The sequence below is a fragment of the Narcine bancroftii genome, chromosome 10 (assembly GCF_036971445.1).
Source record: "Narcine bancroftii isolate sNarBan1 chromosome 10, sNarBan1.hap1, whole genome shotgun sequence".
Lineage (NCBI taxonomy): Eukaryota > Metazoa > Chordata > Chondrichthyes > Torpediniformes > Narcinidae > Narcine > Narcine bancroftii.
The window spans coordinates 25,937,700-25,960,666 of NC_091478.1; the positions used below are offsets into that span (position 1 = coordinate 25,937,700).

Below are 22,967 nucleotides of genomic sequence, written 5' to 3' on the forward strand. Positions count from 1 at the left end.
CGAAAGGTGGAGAAAGTGGACAGAAATTTGGCAGGGGCAGAAAGAAACCTGGCGAGAGCATCAGGATAAGGGTGTCAGTGCTCAAATTGCTTTTTAAAAAATTTAACAGAAGACCACAAGAAGCTGATGCAACCCAGACTGCACAGCCCAGAGTGAAGGCGATTCTATAATTTTCACAATAGTTAAATAAAGCAAGGGAAGAAAAAATTGCAGCGGCTGGGGGTGCTGTCCAAAACAGAGAGCTCTTTCAAAACAGCTAGCAGAGTTACAAGAAGCCTGAACAACCTCTTCCTGTGCTGTACCATTCTATGTGCAGCCAAGCTTTCTTTTAAACTCTGGGAGGAGTTGCAACAAGTACAGAGCAAGTCTCCATTGTCAATGCAAGCCTTTAATCTCAGATACACACATTCAAAAAGATCACTCTCCTCTCATTATTTAAATAAGGCACTGTTCTTTTCAATTTGCGCTTACAGTCTTGTATCAGTTCTAAGCCAGGCCATTTTTTTTATATATTAAAAAAACAAATGAAACAGGCAAAAGAAAACAATACCATTTATAGCACAGTATAAAAACTCTATTCACATTTGGGGGGGGGTGGGGAATGTAGGAAGGGGAGCTCCCTGTATTTTCTTTACAAGGCTTCTGCTTACGTGCTTAGAAAAATAAAATTAGGATCACAGTCGAGTTCTTTCCTCTGCGATTTCAAAGGCTCGCCTTGAGATTATAAAAGCAGCTTCGACAATTAATGCTTTCTGCGGTCGACTTTTTTGTTAAAGACAATAATTTACAGCGAGTCCTTCAGGTAAACATGTCATTTTACATCAGTCCGCTTGCGCTTGTTGGGAACTGGGTCACTCTTCTCACTGAGCTTTCGTTTCTTTTTGTGTTTTGCCTCGAAAGTGATTTCACACTTTGGCCGGTGCTTTGCTGGGGTCATTGCTTTATTCCTTATTCTAGTGCCAATCTTGTTCTGCCGCTTGGCCTTCCTCAGGGCCGGTTTTGTCAGTCGTTCCTTGCCGACATCGCTGCCCTTTCTCTTGGCCTTGACCTTGACCTTTTTGCCTTTGACCACATCTCGGGTTTTGGACCTGCCCTTGGCCCTCCGAACCACTTTCAGTCCGGCAGCGGCGGATCTCTTCTCTGCACTTCTTGGGAGGGCTTTGGCGGGACCGCTAGATTTTCCACCGTTGCTGGCTTTCTTGGGGGTAGGTGGCTTGTTGGAGCTGGTGTCAGTTTTGGGTTTCCGGCTGGCTGGCAACTGCTTGGGTACAAACTTATAGGGAAGTGCAGGAGATACAGCTTCGGACTTGGAGCTCTTTGCCCGCCCCGAGTAAGAATCCTTGGCTATAGCCTCTCTAGTTCCCTTCCTCTTCCCTTTGTTCTCCTCAGCTCTGCGAGGGCCAGTGAGGGTAGGGTGCCTGGGTGAGTCTAAATGTGCCTGTGAAGTCAGCTTGGGCAAGACCAGGGGGTTCATGCAAACACTCTTGTGTTTACCTGGATATTTGCGTACTGCCTGCTCTTTCCCATGCTGAAGTTTGTGAAGTTTGCCCATCATGTTTGAGTATTTCCGCAGGATCCATGCACTGACAGGTTTCTTCAGCCCCAAGTGTTTCGAGAGCTGAGGGGCCATCCTGCCTGAAAGGGGATCATCCCCTTCCTCCTGGACAGCTGGCACTTTGGCCAGAAAGAAGTCCCTGGGGGACAGGTCACCGCCAGTGTCCAGCAACAGGTCCTGCTGTTGTCCGACTTGCTCTTCCCCTGTCAATGCCATCCTCCGCACACTGTCTAGCAGTGCGCGGGTCTTCAAGTTGTTCTGAGCAGGTGAGGCCACAGCGAACTTTTTCAGGTGTTTCTTGAGCCGTTCGGCTTGGGGACTGGGGAAGAGGCCGGCCATGGAGCTCTTCTGCAGAAAGGTCTTGGCCTTCAGGGTTTCCAGCGGATTCCGTGCACTGACATTCTTGACAATCACTAGAGACTTGGTCTCAGTTGTCTCCATGAACCACTTGCAGATGTTGGCTAAACTGAAGTTGGCCACAAAGAGTTTCTGCACAGGAGATATTTTGTGGTCATACAGTCCTCTAGCTTTCCGCGCTCTCTTTCTGCTTCTCCAGATTTCCTTGAGCCGATCAGACTTGGATTTGGCTTTCTGGATCACTGGCCCTTCCTTCTCCATCTGAATCCATGTTTTGTGAAGACACTCATATTTGGCGTTCAAGGTGGTGATTAGCTCCTGGTGTTCATCCTCCAAGCACCAATCCAAAAATTTTGGCCGACTCACTTCAGTTGCATCAGCATCATTCACTCCAACTCGATCAGACTCTTCGTCCTGTGGGAGAACTTCAGTGAGTGGCTTTTTATTTCTATGTTCAGTCTCCTCTTCTAACCCTGCTTCAAACTTGATATTCAAACTTCTCAAGTCACGAGATCCACTACCAGCCTTCTTGTCCACAAGTAGCATTCCCTTTGTTGCTTGATGTAGAGACCCCAAATTTGACACCTTCTTCGTAAGACCTCCACTTGTCCGCTTTATGTTTTCTTTATAGACATCTGTCTTGCATAAAGCTGAGTGCTGCTGGCTTGCAGTAGATAAATCACCCAAGGAGGCACAGGAATACTCCGAAACTGGATGGGTTTTGGTGTTTTGAACGGTAAAGGAAACGTGCCTCTCCTCATCTGATTTTGCATCCAGGCAGACTTTGAGAATTCTGCCTTGTTTAAGGACTGTTTTCTCATATATCAAGCGGTGATTAACCAATTCTTCTTCATCTGAGCTCTCAAGTTCCTTCGCTGGGAGGTCTCTGACCACTTGCTTGGCTGCAGACTTTCGCATTTTGTCGGTATCTTTCACTATAGCGGCAGCAAGAGATTCGTCCACCCTACTCTCTGGGTCAGCAATGCTTTGTAAAAGGGTTTTGTTGAAGCAGTCCAATGGAAACTGAACAGTTGCAACTCTGCTAATACACACCTCCCTTTTGCATCCTCTCTCATTTTGATTCATCAGGAGATTCACATTGAGACAGGGGACAAGTAATGCATTTGCACAAATCTCTTTAATGTCACCAGGACTGGCCACATTCTGTGGCTGAGATTGTTGACTCCTTAAGCATCTGTCTGAAGAATTGGGTATTGGCTTCTTGCATTGCCTTTTCTTTTCTGAAGCAAGTGGAATCGATGTCACCTTTTTGTATGGGCTAATATTAGATCCTGGCTTCAGAGATCGTATGAGCAAGATGCCTTCTTTCTTACTGTGACCAGGCACCTTTGAGTCGAGGACTTCAAGCTTCCTCACGCTCGGACAGAGACTACGCGTTGTTACATGGCATTCAATGGTGTTGGGTCCTTGACCAGGTCCTTCCACCCTCTCTGGCACTAACTCTGCTGGATTCCTGCGCCTGCTTTTGCCCTCATGCATGGAAGCTGGCTGGGGATGCATGTTACCCTTGGGCACAGAGCAAGAGACTAATTTGGGTTGAAAACAGGGCATAACCTCCAGACCTCTGGGCTCTGCTTTCTCATTTATTAACATGTCTATCATTACCTTCTCAACATTTTCAAACGATTTGTTTGAATGTTCAGGTTGCTGGGATTCCTCTGTTGGCTTGCAGGGACTATGGCTTAACTCTCCCAGGCCAACGTTTAATATTTCATTCCTATTATTGTTCTTGTTGCTGCTTTGCTTCCAAGGAGGAAGGTTAATCTCAACGTTGTTAACTGGACTGATTTCCACATTATCTAAAGAGTCTTGGCTCCCATTATTCAGATTGGGCTCCGGATAGTTTGGCGAGCTCTTGTCCTCTGCTGAGGAATTGCACTTCACCTTGTCTCTTTCAATTGTTCCTAATTGTTCCAGTCTGGAAAGGCTCTGTCCAGTGTTCTTGCATTCCTCCTGGGTATGTGGTTCAACACTCATGTTTACGTCCAGATCCTGGGAAACAGTCCGTGTTGAGATGCATTTACTCACATAAGCCTTTGGAACTGGGATAATCCTGATCGGACATTTATTGGAGCTGGGGCTACCTGCCTGGCCACTGGACTGCTTCTGTTCCTCCTGTGGCCTGTTGCTGTTCACAGAAGATGCACTAGTTTCCTGCATCTGGCAGGCCTGATCTTCCTCAGTGGGCTGCCCTGCATCGTTTGCTGAACAATTGGAGTTTAGGCTCTCCCCCACCTCCCAAACTTGGTCTTGCTTCAGCAATGATTTCTCCTGCCTCATTGGCTCATGATTGCCAGCATCAATTGTCACCGGAACGTCAACAACAGGCACACTAACAGGTAGAGTAAATCCTGCCTTCTGCATGACCGGGTTGGGCAGTTTGGGAATGGATGCAAGGCTCTCCTTTCTTGCTTCTGCTGCTGGGCCCTTGGCTGAAGTGCGGACAGTCTTTAGCTCCCAATATTCCTCATTGCAGAGATGCCCGCGGGTGCTTTTCCTCGCCGTCTTTCTCTTGGAGTTCCAGGACCTCTGGGTGTCGAAGCGGCATTCTGTGATTGGCTTGCTGATGTAAACAATGTCACACTGGTTGTCGTGCTCGTTCACGTACTGGCACACAGTCGACACGGAAGAGCGCAACCGCGGAAATGTTACCCTTGAGCTCTTTCTGATTGTTGTGATGGAGGGAGATTGCACCTTTAACCTGAGGCGTCCGTTGGCACCGCGCCCAGTGGGACGGGACTTGGAGAGATCCCAGCAATCTTTGGCGCTCTCAGTTGTGGGAAGCACGTGATTACCTTTGACCATTTTTTTGGTGGTGGTGGCATTCTCGTGAGGCCCTTCGTGAGCTGGCCCACCTTTAATTGCCTTGTTATCGGAGATTGCTCCATCCTGCAAACCATTCTGACTTTTACTCAAGTTCTTCCTCAGGTTCAATATTTGAATGGGAAGAGCTTGAAGGGACTGCTTCTGACTTGTGGCAGAAACTTTTCCACCCGTTTTGTTCTTCTGATTGCAAGAACTTGCTCGTTCTGTTCGGTTAGCAGAACTATTGAGTTCACATTCATTGGAGGGCAGACACAACGGGGAGCTGCTGATCAACTTTTGATTCAAAGTTTCTTTCTGAAAAGCTTCTAAGCTTCCTGCCTTGTTGCAGTTGGTTGTAAACACACTTGTAGAGGAGGACCTTGCCCCAACAGTGCTGCTCCGAAGAAGAGTCCCGCCACTGCAGCCGCTACTGAAGGGTGCTGGTGAATCAGAAGTAGCACCACAAACCTTGCTTCCTGCCAGGCGTGAACCCTCGCTTGGCTTCCCTTCGTCCTCTGCTCCATTCTCGCAGTTCAATTCACTCTGGGTTGACGCCGCTTGATTGAAGGAAGGGCGTGATTGGAAGCTGGCTCTGCTCCTGGCCGGGGATCCAGCAGCATAGGGCAGCTGCTGCTGGGGGGCTGGAGCAGAAGCCGCCATGTCCTCACCTGCCGTTGACTCGGACTCTGGACCCGCTTCGCTGTGTATGTGGCTGAGCACACTCATGAACCGTTTCTGGTGGTGTCTGCACAGCTTAGCCATAAATTGGTCCAAGGACCCCTGGGGTTCTCTACTGAGCTGCGCCTCTTGCCGTGGAATCTTGTTGCTAAAAGAAAGAGATAAAGGACATTTACACATTTTAAAAGACAATAAATGAAAATTTACCCAATTATCTCACCAAATTTGTTGCCACAACCAACAATGCCACTCACAACATATTCCAAGTTTTATGTCGCAACTGACACTGAAAACTCAAAGCAGGCAATGAAAAATTATCTGCAACTATTCAGTTCTAAAGCTTTGGACCTGGATTATATTCCTTCTAAATTACTTTCTTGATTGATGACGAAGTGAGTTTCCTTATGTCAGTTTAACACATATTATTTATTCATCAAATTAATTGTGTAATTAATTGTTTGAAGTAATGATGCAGTCAGTGCAAGGAATGGATCTGTGAAGTACAAGAGTCCAGTGGTACGACAAGGGACTACGGTGAACCAGTGCAGGAACCAAACCACATGATCTCTTAATATCAACAGCTGGAAATGGAGGTACAGTAATTGTCATAGGAATAAGAGACAACAGGATTGAAAGATTTACTTTGGACAAGAGTATCGAGCAGATCAGAGTACGATCCCTTTTAATGGCATGTAGTATCATGTCGAATACTTAACCCTCATCCACATCACCAGGAGGCTGGCAAGTGTGAGGAAGTGTAGCATCGCTTACTAATTCAGGGCAATAAACACTATCCACGCCAGTAGTGCCCAAATACTAATGAGTGAGCAATCATTACATGTGAAAGGATTGCCAGGTTCCCTACATTACCACACTGACTGGAAGAGACACAAGAAACTACAGACACCAGAATTTTGAGCAAACAATGAGAAGATGGAGGGACTCGGCAGGTCAGGCAGTTAAACGCAGCGTTTCCAAAACTGGATTCCGCTGAACCCAGGAGTTCCGCGGAAGAAACGACGATCTGAACGGGTGAAGCCTGTGATTGTGGGCCAGAGTCACTGCCGCACCGTTGCTGGGGTGATGCACGCAGTGCTTTCTGGGAGCTGGTGGCGGCGGCATGAAGATTTGCAGCGTGAGGAGGGGGCTCCGAAATACCAGTGTCTAGCTGTCATCTGCGTTAAGTGAATAACGGGGAGATGCACGGCTGTGGGAAAACAAGGAGCACATCAGTACTGGGACACCATTAGATTTTATTTGATAACATTCCCCTGAAGTGCATTGGACTGATGAGAGTTTATTGGCACGTACACAAGTACAATATACAGGTGCACTGAAACACTTGTTGGCTGCAGCTACACAGGGAGGAAAAATATAATAATAAAAGATAAGTAAAAATTAAATCACCATACAAGAGGACAAAAGATAAAGGGGATAAATATTATAGTTACAGTTACGTTACAATAATGCAGAAAGATCTTTGTTCCTAGAATAGTTGTGTTTAGTGTAACACAGGGAAGTTAGAGAGACTGTTAACTATCAGGGGAAAAATGTTCTTGAAGCTGGAGTAAAAACACACCGAAATGCTGGAGGAATTCAATCGGTCAGTCGGTCCTGCAGCATCCTGAGGAGGAGAGATACATTACTGACTTTTTGGGCCTGAACCCTTCTCACCCCTTCCCTTGTCTCCTTTCACAGAGCCAAAGTCAATTTTCACCTTTCCTCTTATCATAAGGAATTAACACCTTTCCCCCAGCCTTGTCTTTATTCTTCCTGATCTTTGCTTATTTGGGCTCATGCCTGAAATGTCCATACTAAATATTTACCACCAATGGACGCTGCGAGACCTGCTGCGATCCTCCACCATTTCTGTACTTTTACTCCAATGACAGCGTCTGTAGATTTTAGTGTTTCATTCCATAAAGCTATAGGTGTCAGACTCCAGGCTCTTATACCTTCTGCCTGAAAGTAACAGTGAGAGATTATGACCAGAGCTACAGGGATCCTTTAGGAAGTTGGCTGCCTTCTTGAGGAAGCACATCTTGTGGAGGTATTCAATGGATGGGAAGTCATTGCCTATGTTTGCCACTTTCTGCAGCCTCCTGGCCACTCGAGTTTCAAAACAGGCTGTGATGTAACCCATCAATATATTTTCCACCCGACTATAGCACACATGTCTAAGTTCAAAAGAGTACTCGATTACAATGCCAATTCTCCTCAAACTCCTAAGTGCCTGCTTCACAGTTGCCTCGAGGTACAGGTCTTCCTGTACATGGACTCCCAGGAACTCGAAGGTACTAACCCTCTTCATCATTGTCCTGTCAATGAAGACAGGTGCGCTTCCCTGCTTTCCTTCCTAAAATACACAATAAGCACCTTGGTCTTTTGGATGTTGAGAGCAAGATATTTTTCTGGTTCCACCCAACAGGATTCTCCATCTCCATCCTGTATTCCGATTTGTAATATAAAATGATAAATAATGATAAAAGTGAACACTAAATCAACACTAATTGTCAATGTCCATAATAATCAGAATCAGGATTTATTGTTATGACAAGTCATGATATGACGATATCCTTGGGCCATTTGACTAACACTCCTCAGCTGCCCAGGATATGCAGGGATGGTTTCATTGTTAAGGCTACAAGGGTGTATTCCCTGACAGCCTGAAAATGTAGGTGCACTCTTGGACCTGCCGCAAAGAGATACACTCTTTGGGACAAATACCCCAACCACAAAAAGCCCAGATGCTCAGAATACTTGCTCAGTAGACTGCAAGGAGCAAAAAAAACCAAGGCAAAGGGCTGAACCTCCCAGAAATCTTGTCCACCTCTTAGAAACACTGTTCCCACAAATACTTACATAAACTCAGGAGCCCCAAATACTAAAAGTATTCCAACTGTAGAAATAAATTATTAATTAGCACATATGTAATAGACTGACACAACACCCCGAGGACTGAAAATGCATTCAGACTCATTTTCCCCAAGGGAACAGGAACCATTTGATAATCAACTTCCTGGAACCACTCTCCTGGAATAACTCTCAAGTTTTTTCTTGTCCTGAGTGTTGGCATCTCTATATCAGAGAGTGTGCAACCAGCCAGAATGCTCTCCATGGTCCATCTGGTTTTGTGTAATGGAGAGACCAGAGTGCCTGGAATGGACTACCAGGGGCAGTGGTGGAAGCAGGCACAACATTGAACTTTAAGAGGCTTCTGGATAGACACATGATGTGTAGGGAGTGGGGGATGTAGATTGTGTGTAGGCAGGAGATTTAGTTTAATCTGGTATCAAGTTTTGTGAAGATATTGCAGGCCAAAAGGCCTGTTCCTGTGCTGTACTGTTTTACATTCATAGTTAGATGGTCCATATCCTTAGAGAGTATATTTTGCTTCCTGATTAGACTTAAAGCCATAGCATATACATTCTCCAATGCCTGATCAGGCACTGCATTGTACTGTACCGTGTATCTACACTATTTGTCCATTCTAATACTGCACGCTGGAAACAGGCTGCGTAAAACTGCTGGAATGTGCTCTGCTCTACAATGGCGAGGTGTGTGGGGTAGTAAAGGTCAAAACAGGCATGCTCCTTGGTGGCCTTAATCCTATACACATTCTGTAGTCACAAAGCTCGCAGTCTCCAATAGCATTGGCCCTAGAAGCTTAAACTTGTTTACACAAGGGGAAAAGAACAGGATCCCTTCCCCTGGCTACACCCCTACAGTGTCCAATGTAAAGCAATTTGCTTTGGAACAAAACAATGAATTAAACATGACACATTGACTCCTTCATGCTTTTAGCTACAAGGACTATTCACTTGACTGCAGTATTCATTGAGCCATACAAGTTAACACCATGTATGACATTTAAACTCTCGGCAATTAGAAATATAGAAGGGCCAAAACTTTAGATAATTACACAGAACAGTACCACACAGGCCCTTCAGCCCACAATGTTGTGCTGATCCTTTTAAACCAACTCCATGATCAGTCTTACCCTTCCATCCCTCACAATCCATAATCCCCTATTTAACTTGCCTTTAAATAGGCCCTTATGCCTTTCTGAGAGTCGTTTAAATGTTCTTATTTATCAGCCTCAACCATTATTGCAGGCATCCACCACTCTGTGTTTTTAAAAAAACTACCTCTACATCTCCCCAAAACTTTCCTCCAGTCACCTTAAACAGATGTCCTTTGATACTGGCCATTGCCAGCCTGGGAAAAGTCATCTCTCAACGTCTGTCACTTCAATAATGGAAGATGTGGAAAATATTTACTATATATTTCGGCATATGTCAACCCCCTTTTTCAGCCTCATTTTAAGGGTTTTATGGTATATCCAACATACAAATCCACCCAATTTTCTGGCTGCCTGAGGTGCCCCATTGACTGGCATACAAGTTGACCCCCAAAGCTCGCAATGCCTGAGATGGGTTGTTGACTGGCATATACGCGCAGATTGATCTGCTGGGCATTGGCTGGAGGTGATTGCTATCATGGAGGGTCCATCAACACAACACGTGATGAAAATATGAAGCGAGCTTTAAGTTAAAAGTGATTGAAATGGCCAAGAAAACCAACAACTGGTCAGCTGCAAGAAAATTTGACGGGCATGAGAAAGTAAGAGATTGGAGGAAGAAATAAGAGACTTTAAGAAACATACCAAAAAGGCAATATTCTTTGAGAAAAGGAATCACTTGTTGGCCAGAGTTGGAAAATCACGTTGCAGAATGGGTACGAGAACAGAGGCAAGATTGGTACAGTCACCCAAAAAAAGAACATTTGCACTGCAGTGGGCCAAGTCACACCCAGACCTCAGTAATGATTTTGAGGCTACAGTAGAGAGAACAGGAAAAATCTGGTATGACGCCAAAAAAACTAAAATTGCACAGAAATTACCAAAAGATCTTGATCATGAAGTTGAAAGTTTTCACCGGTTTATTATACAGAACCAGCAGAAACTCCAGTTTGCATTGGTAAATATCAGAATCATGGAAGAAACCCCCATGAATTTTGACATAATAGAAAACAGACCCATGGAATGGAAAAAACAATGCACAAATGCTGGGGAAACTCAGCAGGTCAAACAATGCCTTTATGTAGCAAAGGCAAAGATACATCACCGACGTTTTGGGCCCGAGCCCTTCCTCAATGGAATGGAAAGATGTTAAAACTGTGCAAACCAGTGTTATCATGCATGAATGACGGGTCAGAGTTAAGACCTATGGTCATCTTCAAACACAAAATTAAACCAAAAATGAAATTCCCTGCAGGCATTTTTGTATATTTTCATGAAAAAAGATGGATGGATGAAAATGGTGTCAAACTATGGCTGGACAATGTGTGGGAACAGGCTGCCAGTTGGTTTCCACAAAGAACAGAATTTGCTGGTCTGGGATTTGTTTCATAGCCACTTAACTGAGAACACTAAAAGTAAATTAGTACTATATTATACTTGTTTGGCAGTTATCCTGGGTGGTTTGACATCTATATTGCAACTTCTTGATGTCTGCTTGTTCAGCCATTCAAAGACCATGTTCACGAGGAATGGAATACATAGATGTCAAGTGCAGAAGTCATTTACGAAAAGCAGGGCAATTGAACCCGGATTCAGCCGCTGAACCCCTTGCTGGTCCGCCACCATGATCACGGTCCTGTAGGGTTGTCTCCTCTGCTTCTCCTCAACAGGTGTTGCTTTCTCTGTCTGGTGTCTTGCACCAGTCCGCTGCTCTGCCAGAGTCTCCAACCCCTCGTGGCTGCTGCCGAGCATAGGCATTGCCATCTTGGGCGCACGCACGTGGTTTCAGGTTTTAGTTTAAAAACACTGTCAGCTCTAATGCCTGCATAGAGCCACTGGCATTAGAAATGGGTGGTTGAACCCTTTGGAGCAGCGCTGTGTCTGCACTCTTGGGTCTACACCAGTAACAGTGCTGACATTGCATCAGCTCTGGAAGTGCTTTTCTTCTCATCAGCGTCAACTGTGTCCCAAGGATTCTCTGCCCGGATTGGACCAAGGTATTTCTAACTTTCAAGATTATCTTCATTTCTAAATGTTTGCACGTGCTTTTTAAAGTTGAATGTATCAGGAGAATAGATGCAATGAAGGAAGAATTTGATTATCAAAGTGGCCTAACTAAAATAAATGGGATTCAAATATTAATGATCTTAGTCCAGAAAAACAAATTAAAAAGGCAACATCTCCATTGGCCAACTATTACAATTCTGGACAAACACAGCAGCAATTTTCTTTGGGCAGCATTCCCAGTTGTTTCACAGAACCAGAGGACATCTGTACAAGGTGAGACGAAGAAAGTTAAGGGGACATCAGAGTTAAGTTTTTTCTTTACAGAGAGAGTAGTGGGTGTCTGGAATGCATTGCCAGGGGAAGGTGGTTGAGGCTGGTACAATAGGGACAGTTAAGTCTCTTAGATACATGGATGCAATTAAAATAAAGGGTTATGGGTGTGGGCTAGGGAAGGTTTAGATTGTTGAGGTTTACAGCGGTCAGAACATCGTGGGCCAAAGGTCCTGTACTGTGCTGTAATGTTCTAACTGTTGCTTCATCGTAAAGAGAGAAATGAGGCTGTGAACCACTGCAATCTTAGCTCCATTCAACCAACGTTAGCCTCACCAGAAACTAAGTAAATTTGAGTGATGGGCTGGGAAAAAGCAGGTAGCAAATAGCTCAAATTCAAGCTGTTAGAAAAATCTATAAGTGATTTTTGTGTTCAAAATATATTTGGACAAATATGGAGAGGAAAGATTTAGAAGGATATGGACTAGCCCAGAATGTCAACTTGATCAGCATGAACAATTTGGACTAAATGACTACCAAAATCAAACAAAAAGGAGATGCTCAACATTGGAAATAAAAGACAGAAAATACTGGAAACGCTCAGCAAATCAGACAGTAACTATGAAAAGAGAAATAGGTTTAATATGTCAGGTCAATGATCCTTTACCTTGAATTGGGAATGATAAAAATCAAGTGTGTTTAACTGGAGACACTTATCTTTTCTTCTTCCCAGTTCCAACAAAACAAAGAGTCTTCTACTTAAAATATTGAGCCTGCTTCTTTCCACAGGTGCACCCTGGTCTGCTGAGTCTTTATTGAAGCCTAATTATTTCTTGGACTCCTCAGTATCAAAAATAGAGTTTCCATCTCTACCAATGTCATATAACTCATTAAGTTTAGGATTAACACAAGGAATATGATGCTTGAGAGCAATTTGATTCCAAAAGCCTTGCATTACTTACAAGTTCAAAATCAAGAGTATGTTGGAATATTCAACACTCACCTTGATTGGTGAAACCAAGCAACAAACCACCACAATACCATGCAACAGTTTGGAAGGGTAGATCAGTGGGACTAGGCAGACTGATAGCTCAGCACAGACCAGAAGAGCCAAAGGGCCTGTTTCCTGTTCTGTAATACTCTATGGTTTCATCTCTGCCTCTTCCAGTATAGTCAGTATCTATCCTTTGCACCTCCAGAACTATGTTCCATATCTATAATCTACAATTCAAGGTTAATTCAATGGTATTGCCTCAAGATAACTATCAACACAACAATGTACGTATCTTGCAGTTCATTCATCATCTGTGCATCTTGGTCTTAACTGCACCACTGTAGGAGCAGCAACACAAATATATTAGTAATTTCTACAGGCAAGTAGGGAATAGACACAAAACATCCCCTTACCAGTATCAGCAGCTCCCAAGTACAAAATTACTTTAGAACCAATAATACAATTTGTTGGGCTTTTATATCTTTTTGTTTTTGCTCATGCTATGCTTTGTGGTAGAGATTATTATGCTTCAAGGTCCATACATTTTAGATGTGTGAAATAGATATTTTACATAGGTATTTTCCAAAACGTTCTATTGAGAATTCTTACTTGCAAACAATGGCAATATAAATGCAGAAAAAATGAAGTCCAACTGTTTACAAGTTATTGTCTATGATAACTTTGATGAAGTGGTGTTACTCCAGTACCCACATTCCTGCACTCCAACCTTTTCAGACTTAATTGCACGTTCTAAACCTCGTGACTCAAATCTGCCATCTTCATACAAGGTGGATTCAGCAGCAGGTAAATACACGCAGGCATGGTTGCTCTCAACTTGTGCACAAATCCTGCACACATGAAGTTTAGTGCCATATGCATTCTTAATTGGGTTTTTCTGGTGTGCATTCTCTAAGACTGGAAGGGTAGTTAACCACCCCTCCCCTCCCCCTCCCCCCACCCCCACAAACAATTGCTGTACCATGGGAATGTGTTGGGAAATTTATACTGATACAAATGGCAGTCACTTTTTTTTTGCAGCCACCAGGAAATATGGCTACCAAATATGGCTCTCAAAGAATTATAACGCACCATGAGCAATAGCTTAGCCACAGAAAGAAATGAGAGAGAAAAGCATCAATCTAATGAAAATGCTTTACCTGAAGAGATATGACTATCTTATTTTGCAAAATACTTAATCCATAGCTTTAAAAAATGACTCATGATGTGATTTACAAAACACTCAAGACAATTTGTTTTTTTTTAAAATCACACCACATTTTGTGTATCATCCACACTTAAATGCTGTAAGTCAATAAAATTAACTGCTCTTATCAAAGATGATACTGCATGGACCTTGGTAAAAGTAGGGCATTTCAAGTGGAAGCTGAAATTCATTGACGCAATAGAGGACAGAAGATATAAAATCATTTTGTAGGTTAGGAAATATCAATCATGTCAAATATTTCTCAAAAATGTCATACTTTTATGGTGAGAAACACATACAATAACTTCATAAATTTTAAATTCAAACATTTACTTAATCTTTTCATTGACAATACAGAAGAGTTTATTGGTGAAATACCCAAGTAAAAGACTTCCTTTTGCATTACTTACAATGAATTAAACAACCCCCTAGAGTAGACAATAACTTTATACAAATAAAGTTAGGCAATGCAAATCAAGGACAAGAGAATGAAACATTATTAAATTCTGAAGCAACATTATTAAAGAATCCAAAATATCCAGAATTTAAACAGTTATCAACTTTAACATTAATACTGTCAAGAGCCTGTACAATTGATAACTTTATAATTTGCATATGCATATTTTTTCTGCTTCTCCTGGTGTCATGTTAAACACCCCCAAAATAAGCTTAATTGAATGTCAAACCCAGGAGTTCAGCTTGACGAGCAAATGAACTGCTTCAAAGTTCAAACTCAGTGAGAAAACTGCCAGAATGTTGTGCAATGATGGTTCAAGAGGACATACAAATTCAGTATTGGGGATCCAAAATAAATTAACGCACTATATAAAATTTAATAAACAAAATTTATTAGAAGAATTGTATTTCTGTATTGAAACTGAGCCTAGCAACCAGTGAATGCAGCAAACATTGTACAGTTAAACTTTTTACTTGTTGAAAGTCTTTAGATAACAATAAAAAATTTCTACATGCGCTGAGACAGAATCTATTTTCCAATATACTTAACAAGGCAAACAATGACATTACAAAAAAAGCTACTTGCAGTAAGACATGGGGTACTTTATATTCCACTTCAAATAAATATGCATTTTTAACCAATCAATTAATAGTGCAAAAAAAATTGCGACAACAGTTGGACAAGTCATTGTTGATAATAAATGGACAAAGATTTAAGAAATACATTTATAAACAACTTCAAATAAGCTTTCAAAATGATACACCTTTCAGACTGTAAACAGTACGAGGTCAAGCAGACCAACTGGGCACCCGTTCTTTTGAACATTACCTGAATTGGATAAGTTGAGCTAATGGGGGAACTTTCAAGATAACAATGCTCAAAATTCAGCTGGAGCAATTTGATGCTATGAGAATTGTGGCACTGGACGTTAAATCATAAGGCCCTACTTCACTGTCTTCTGGCCAATGCGGGTACAGACAGAGGGAAAGACAAACAATCCAGTCACTGCCCAAGATTATGATACTTAATAAAATGTTAAAGGGAGCCCTTGGAGTAAGTCAATATGTAGTTATGTTACAGGTTACCAAGAGAGGACTTAATATCATGTACCCAACTCAACTTGTTCGCAGCTTAGTTTACACTGAATTGCAGCCAAAGCTATAAACATTCCTGAAATGTGTGATTGAGGTAATGTGCTTTTGATAATAAATGGAGTTTAAGACATTTATAGAATATTTAATATTGATCAACAAGGTCTCTTTTGATCACAAATTCCATCTTAGTGCACAACTATTTTGGTTTTTTTCAGATAATGACTGATCTCATTACTCCAATCTTTACTCCAGATTTACAACATTTTGAAACATTTTACTTTGCATCAAAACTTCCAATGAATTTCTTGCAAGTAATTACCATCGACTGCAGACAGCAAGTTTGCATGACAGTGTAAAGTATATCTCCACATTAGTGGAGTTATAACATTTCAGAAACTGCTTTGTATTGGAACTAAGGGATAACACCATATGTAAATTGTTATGTGAAGGATATGCTTTGATTTCTAAAATAGCACACAAGCCTCTGGATTTTGATATTCAAAAATTTTAAATGGATTTGGAAATCTAATCAACACATCTTTTGACCATTGCTGTCTGAGGAATAAAGTCACTGTGCCTGACCAATTCAAGCACTAAACTTATTAACAGACACAACTCATTGTAATGACAGCATTAAATTGGCAAAGCAAAAATGACCAATTTCAGGGCCACCAACATTAGCAAATACAATTTCAAATCAGTAAACAATCATTCAGTTCAAATTTTTTTTTGAAATTGACAAAATACAATACCTTTTTGAAGAGATACATACCTCTCTTGTCATTACTATATCAATTTTTTGCCCATTTTGTAACATGGATTTAAAAACTTAAAAGGTGCACTTAAAGGGCTCTGGTGGAAGAGACTGGGGTTGGTAGAGGGGGCAAGAAAAAGTGGAAAACAAATATCAGAATTTTGAAATTTGCAATACAAAGACCTACCTACAGAATTTGCTCATCCCAAAGTTGGTAACAAATCTCATGTCATTTTTTAATTGCAACAGTTTTGCTTGGTACTCCTTTGTGCACTGATTAATTTGACAACAGAGATTTACTGGAATCATACTGTTTATCAGGGATGAATTCACTCAAACCAATTGAAAAGCGGAAGTAGTACAAACTACAAGCAAAATAATGGATAGCTCTATTAACCTATATTACTTCAGCTTATAGACAAGCAACATAATGCACAAATTTAGAGTTCCAAAACAACAGAAGGGTTGAAATAAGGCTATCATTCAAGAAGATATTTTGTACTAATTAAAAAAAAAAGCATTTTTTGGGAAACATAGAAGATACTTGAAACAACAAAATACTAAACTGCGGGGAGATCTGATCACAATGAAAGAGCCCTTAATCAGCACATTTGTGGTGACAAATTTAGACATGCTGTACATACAGCACAGTAACAGGCCATTTTGGTCCATGCTGCCCAATTACATCCAACTAACCTACAACCCCTGGTACATTTTGAACAGTCCCCGGGAAAACCCACGCAACATGGGGAGAATGTACGAACTCCTTACAGCAGTGTGGGATTTGAACCCTAGTCCCAATCGCTGGCATTATAACAGTTTGGTTCTAACCTAAATACCTCTTTTGCTACCCCTTCAGCCCCAACTGCAAAAAAATTGGCAAATGCAGAGTATAGAATTTCTACAAACATTTGTAAACAGCACTTTTGAAAAATGGTTTGTTCAAAAACAGAGCCCAAGTTTGTACATGCACAATTGTGGAAACAGAATGCCACTATACCAGAAGACAATGTAGAAAAATGCAACTTCAGCTTGACAGGTAAACTGAGTTAACAATTAACAGAAATTGAGTAACAATTTACCAAATATCTAGTTTAAAATACCTGCACTGAGTAAATGGTTGAAGTAGTATGTTAAATATCCCTGAGGGTCTTTTCCCCAAAAAGTGTTAGGTTTTTAAAAAAAATAAGTCACTTATTCTTCTTGCAGTTAACGTGAAAACATGCGACAACTAAATAACAGTTCGAAAACAAAGAGTTTGTTTCTTTGACATCCATTCAGCGCTTCCATCTCACTCCATCATTGTAAAATTGTAATATGTTCTGTGTTCATCTTTTTAACATACAATGTAGTTTTTGTGAAATATCTTTTGTATTTTGTAGGGATGTTGTAATTACGACAAGTTAGTGACATCATTGGAAGCTGTCTACAATCAACCAAGCCTGCCTTTAAAGTGGGACATTTCCATTGATTTGTTTTGGATTAACTACCCAGCTAACAAATAGGAGCATTAGAACATGTAACGGGGAGTGAGATGACACAACCTGCATCTCGACTTTTGGCACCTGGCATAATCTCATCTGTCGTATCAGATACTGGTACCAAGTGTGCTTAATTATCTTCTACCTTTCCCGATCATATAATTTTATATTTAAAAAATGAATTGGACATTTCATTCCAAAATCTTTGTGTTTAAAGTAAAGTAGGCATTTGTGTCCAAAGGAGGAACTTGAAAAATCCTGAATCCAAAGCAGAATGAAGGAAAATACATAAAGGAAGCAGAATTGCAGAAAGCAACTGGGAAATTTAAGAATTCTATATTTTGAAGTATTATCATTTTTTCCACACATGGCTCCATTCACCTTTTCAACAATTACAACCAACTTAAGTAAAACACGAAAGCCTACAACCAATCTTAACCAATTCAAGAAAGTTGCAAGAAACTAATTTTAAATTAAAATGTCAGAATTCAGTTTACAAAAATTGATTCTTTTGGCTTTATTTCAGTGGAGGATCAGGGTCTGCTGAGTTGTAATAACGATTCGTCTGGGAAGGCTACAGGATAAAGAGAGCCAATGGAGAAAATGGTGAGAAAAATACCTGAGTTTCAAGCTGTTCATGAAACCAATCAATGCACACATGATATGCTCATCAAAAAGAAACAAAATCTAAGCTTCAGTTAATATTTTCCCTACCTTTGTGCACCTTTAAACTGTTTGCCACTCCATTGAAGTATCTGAAATAGTAGGTGCATTTTCAAATTTAATCCTGAAAAATATTACACCTTGAAATAGAGCAAATACTACAGATTTGGAAACAAATAGTGGCAATAATAAACTTGGATGAAGCACAGATGAGTATTTTCAGTAGATTTTCTGCTTTGAAACCAAAGCATGTACAGTTCTAACAAGTTGACAAATTATTTTGACCATCCTGTTATGATCACAGTCAATAATGAAGTCAGATTTTCTTGAAACCTCTAAAGCACCTGTTGCAATTGCAGATTCAAGTATGCTAAACTATAAACTGGGTCAGAAATTTTCATCAAAATGCTTTAATCAAATTGAAAACAATAATTTCCAGTCCAAAAAAATCAACAAAATATATGCTATCTCTATCCCATCTGGAGTTGGTCCTCTATTATCCTATTGCTCTCTGCCTGTATACACACACAGTGTAGAAAAATGCTTTTCACCTCATGGCATCTGTGCCAAAGGTAATGCCCAAATTAAACTAAAAATCTACCTGCATTTTTAATTGGTGATTATTGTATAACATAATGCTTCCAATCGGTTGTGATCAAATTTGTAACACACAAGAATTCATTGCCCACTGACCCCTGAAATTACAGAAATAATTTTACACCAATGCTTGCTTTCAATATAGATTTTGTGATTCATTCATTGGAAGATAAAACAGAAAAGGTATGGAATTTGCCAGAATGTTTACTCTGCTCCATGGTGGCACACAAAATGGCTTGACTGCTCAAAATTTTCACCATTTGGGCCAAAAACAAAAATAGAGGAGTAGTCCAAAAGAAAAGCACGACTCTAACTTTGATGTGTTAACAGAAGTCAGAGAAATAATAAACTGGCTTCAGTATCAATTATGAACAATAAAAAAGTTGACACACTCAAGACTCATCATACCCAACTGAATCGCAACATATATTCAAGAGGCCAAAAAATTCCATCCCCTCAAAATTGAGCTGCATTTTCAGACAACCATCAAAACTATGGAAAACTATGGATGGCAGCTGCGGTATCACTGTTGATGGTGATGACCAAGATGAAGAATCATCGTATGTGCACACTGACACAGCAGTACATTATATACTTTTTTTTATAAAAAACTAAGCCTAGTGACAAGAGACATGACATAAAATTATGGGATTGAGAGATTTATGTGTTTCAGAAATTTGGCTGAAGCAGGAAAAAAATTTTTTTTTTTTTAAAGAGACCACCTGCATGACAGCAAAAGAATAAATAGGAAAGCAATAACAGTTCATGTATTGTAGGTAACGAGAAAATCTGCAAATGCTGGGGTTTAGTGCAGTACACAAAGGTGCTGAAGGTGCAACTCAGCAGGTCACAGAGCATCTATAGAAAGTAAATAGCACTTCTTAGCAATATCGACCTTCAATTTTTGTTAACCCCCCTCCCCTGGTCTCTTTTTCTCTCTCTCTAATATGTCTCCCTTTCTCTATCCTCCTTCCCTTTGTAGGGCTACTCTGCCCCCAACCATTTTTTTCTCTTTTATTCTCCCAACTGTATCCACCTATTTCTTCCTATTTGTTAGCTCATTCCACCCCCTTCTCACACTATTTTATTGAAGCATTTGCTTGATTTTTTTGTACTCCCGAAGGAAGGGCTCGTCCGAAACATTGACTGCCTTTTAGTTTCTATGGATGCTGCATGTCCTGCTGAGTTTAAGCAATACTTTCATGTACCACACAGTAAATTTATTACTTACTATAGGTAAAGCACAGAAGTATAGCAAATGGTTATTGAAGTGGAGTAATTGTCGTTGCTCCATTTATACACAATATAAACTTCAACCGGTCATGAATATTTTGAAATAGATTCAGATTTTAAAATGACATATAGTCTTTTTTTTATTAAGGAAAGAATATTTATGCAGTAACAGTGCCCTGAAAGGCTAGGCACACCATTCTGGATAAAATAGTGAATTAATGTCACTTCAAATTAACCTCGAGAACTGTGCGATGAGCAAAAATAAATAGTGATGCAGATGGATGTATGCTACAGACAATTTGATCTGCTTCAATCTCTTTAACATATTAATGAATATTTATTTTCACTACATTGGATTCCAAAAGAAAATGCACCTTAATCTACACTTCAAGAAAACAAAGATAAATTGCAGTTTTTAAAGAGGGTGGTGTGAAATAATTTGCCAAATGATGTTGTAAGTGCAGATGGTGTGACCGAACCTGCTCTGCTTTTTACACTAGCTTTTTACTGTCACCCATCTGATTTGTTTCACAAATGAAGTATGCTGCCCCTGACCTGACTGACACATCTCTAAAATCTTGGTCATTGTTTCTATGGCAACCTATTACTAGATTAGAAAATCAGATTAGCAGTTTTCGAGGCAAGATAACATTCAAAAATCTGAACACATCACAAATTAGAATGTTAAATGTCGAATCAATTTCAAAATCAGAATTATCTACTCCAATGATACAAATTACATTTTAAAATATCCATTACAAAAGTAGCAATTTCCAAGGAGCTGATACTTACAATTTACAGTTTTGCCATACAGTATATGGCAAGAGAAAATTGGAATACGAGTTATCATGAAGACCTCAGAATTGATCCATACGAAAAGGATAACTGAGTCTAAAGGTCAGTTAACTAAAAGGATTTCTTCTGGCAATAGGGAATTCTTCGATTTCTCCCTCAGCAATATACCAGTCAGGGATGGCAGCACAAGCTACTAATCTCATTTCGGGCCTTTAAGGCTCTGTTCCCATCACTGATGCATGAGTTTTGTTTGCTTCAAAAATGGCTTTCCATTTCAGGTTCAAAGTTTACCTGTCACCCACTCTACACCAAAAGTAATTTAATTGGAAAAATGGAGAATGCTGTAAGGTGCAGAGGTTTCAGGTCTGACAGGTGACAGGTACTCCACCTGAAACGTTGATTTTCTTTCTCTCCCAGTTTATGCTGCTTTTCTGCTTCAGGGAATTTTTGCTCCAGGTTATTAATTCATTATGTTATTTCTAAAGTTCAACTTCTGTGCTGTTAGAAGAAGCTAGATGACATTGTAGGACATGACTGCTTTGTTCAGATTTTTGAAAAACCACGTCACATTATGAGATGACTAACAAATGTTGTTTTAGTTAATCTGTGGAGGAAAAAAGGACTTATTGTTTTTTTTCTAGGCAAGATGCAGGAGAGATTAGTGTTGCAGAGTGGAATTCCCTTCATTTGAAGCACTCAATGATTCGAGCATGTTACATTTACCATTGTACTAGATACAGACCGCTTTACCATAAACAGCCCAGAACACACCCAACAACTAAAGATATCTTTTGATTTCCCAATGGCGAATGCAACAAGATTCTCATTTAATATGAAATAGGTGCATTTTAATAGTGTGGGTCTTTGCTATTCAAAAATTCCATTACACGTGTCCAAACTTACTTCTAACAGGAATTCCATGCATTTAATGTTTTTCCCCGACATACAGTAATTGTAACAAATTCCATGATTGAGGAGGCCCAAACAATGAAGTTAATTAACCTACAGTTGAGATCATACAATGTCCTCCAATTACCGCTTATACTATTGTCATTTTTTTCTAGTAGTGAAGTCTTTTTTGAACACTACCATAATTTTTCAATGCATCGTAATTATATTCATTTAAGTAGTTCAGTTTTTTCCCTCCACTGTGTTTTTAAAAAACTTTTAAGATTAATTTCATTTCTTTTGAAGAATGGTGTGTCCAGTTGTTTAAAGCAATGTTACGGCAATACAAAATAGCATGGCTCCATATAATTATTTTGTTGCTGGGTAATAATTAAACAATATTATAGCTGCATTCCAAGCAGAATGGAAATTCAACATTTTAGCAAATTTAAAAAAAAACAAGATTAAGTGTTAATATTGTTTTTATAATGTAAATAAATAGATAAATAAATACGAATAAACTAATTTTCCATTAAATAAGCTCATTTCAAATGCCATTTTTTCTGAAGTAACAGAGAAGTGGATATGAAAAATTTAAGAAACTTCTTCACATTTCTTTTCCAAAATAAAAAAATAATTTTGCCTTAAATTAATTTAATTTTCTTGGACAGCATGAAATAAAGTAGCAGATAAACAATGTAGCTGCTTAACAGTTGTGTTTTTCAAAACCTATTAAGATTTCTTTTCAGCTGAATTCATAGAGAATTACATTAGCGGATCCAAGCAGTTGTACAAGAAATTCTTGCGAAAATTAGTATTTTAACAATGAAAGTGAAAGAGCAGTGATAAAATAAATACAAACACCCAAAATAAATAGATCCTGCAATATCCCAACGTCTATGAATCTCAATAAATAAGACTGCAAGGCTATTGATTTTAAAATAGCCATGCCTCATGTTAATACACTATTCAAGTAGTGAAAATGTACATCATTAAGCATGACGCCTTAAATCCATTGCAGTACAGGCACAGCATAACCACTATAGTCATGATCTATGTCCGAGGTGAGCACAAGCAGTCTTTTTCTTTTGAT

At 40.1% G+C, this 22,967-nt stretch overlaps 2 protein-coding genes across 18 annotated transcripts in view; one reads left to right on the plus strand and one right to left on the minus strand.

The window, feature by feature from the left end:
• The window catches only part of LOC138744328 (slit homolog 1 protein-like), a 245,922-nt gene that overhangs the window by 211,350 nt on the left and 11,605 nt on the right, over positions 1-22,967 (plus strand). For 5 of the 11 annotated variants that reach the window (XM_069900273.1, XM_069900275.1, XM_069900281.1 and 2 more), the window contains one exon: positions 18,225-18,562. Coding sequence is in view for 4 of the 11 variants with exons in the window: in XM_069900283.1 (XP_069756384.1) it covers positions 18,225-18,283 (59 nt within the window). In the remaining 7 variants the exon portion in view is untranslated. Of the gene's footprint in view, positions 1-17,599; positions 18,201-18,224; positions 18,563-19,103; positions 19,376-22,967 lie in introns of those variants that run through there. The other 6 variants (XM_069900280.1, XM_069900274.1, XM_069900279.1 and 3 more) reach the window with 3 other exon arrangements.
• The window catches only part of LOC138744326 (uncharacterized), a 76,464-nt gene that overhangs the window by 13,748 nt on the left and 39,749 nt on the right, over positions 1-22,967 (minus strand). For 4 of the 7 annotated variants that reach the window (XM_069900267.1, XM_069900268.1, XM_069900269.1 and 1 more), the window contains one exon: positions 373-5,564. In XM_069900267.1, the coding sequence (XP_069756368.1) occupies positions 812-5,564 (4,753 nt within the window). In that variant the 3' untranslated portion in view covers positions 373-811. Of the gene's footprint in view, positions 1-372; positions 5,565-16,235; positions 16,329-18,412; positions 18,454-22,967 lie in introns of those variants that run through there. The other 3 variants (XM_069900270.1, XM_069900271.1, XR_011345446.1) reach the window with 3 other exon arrangements.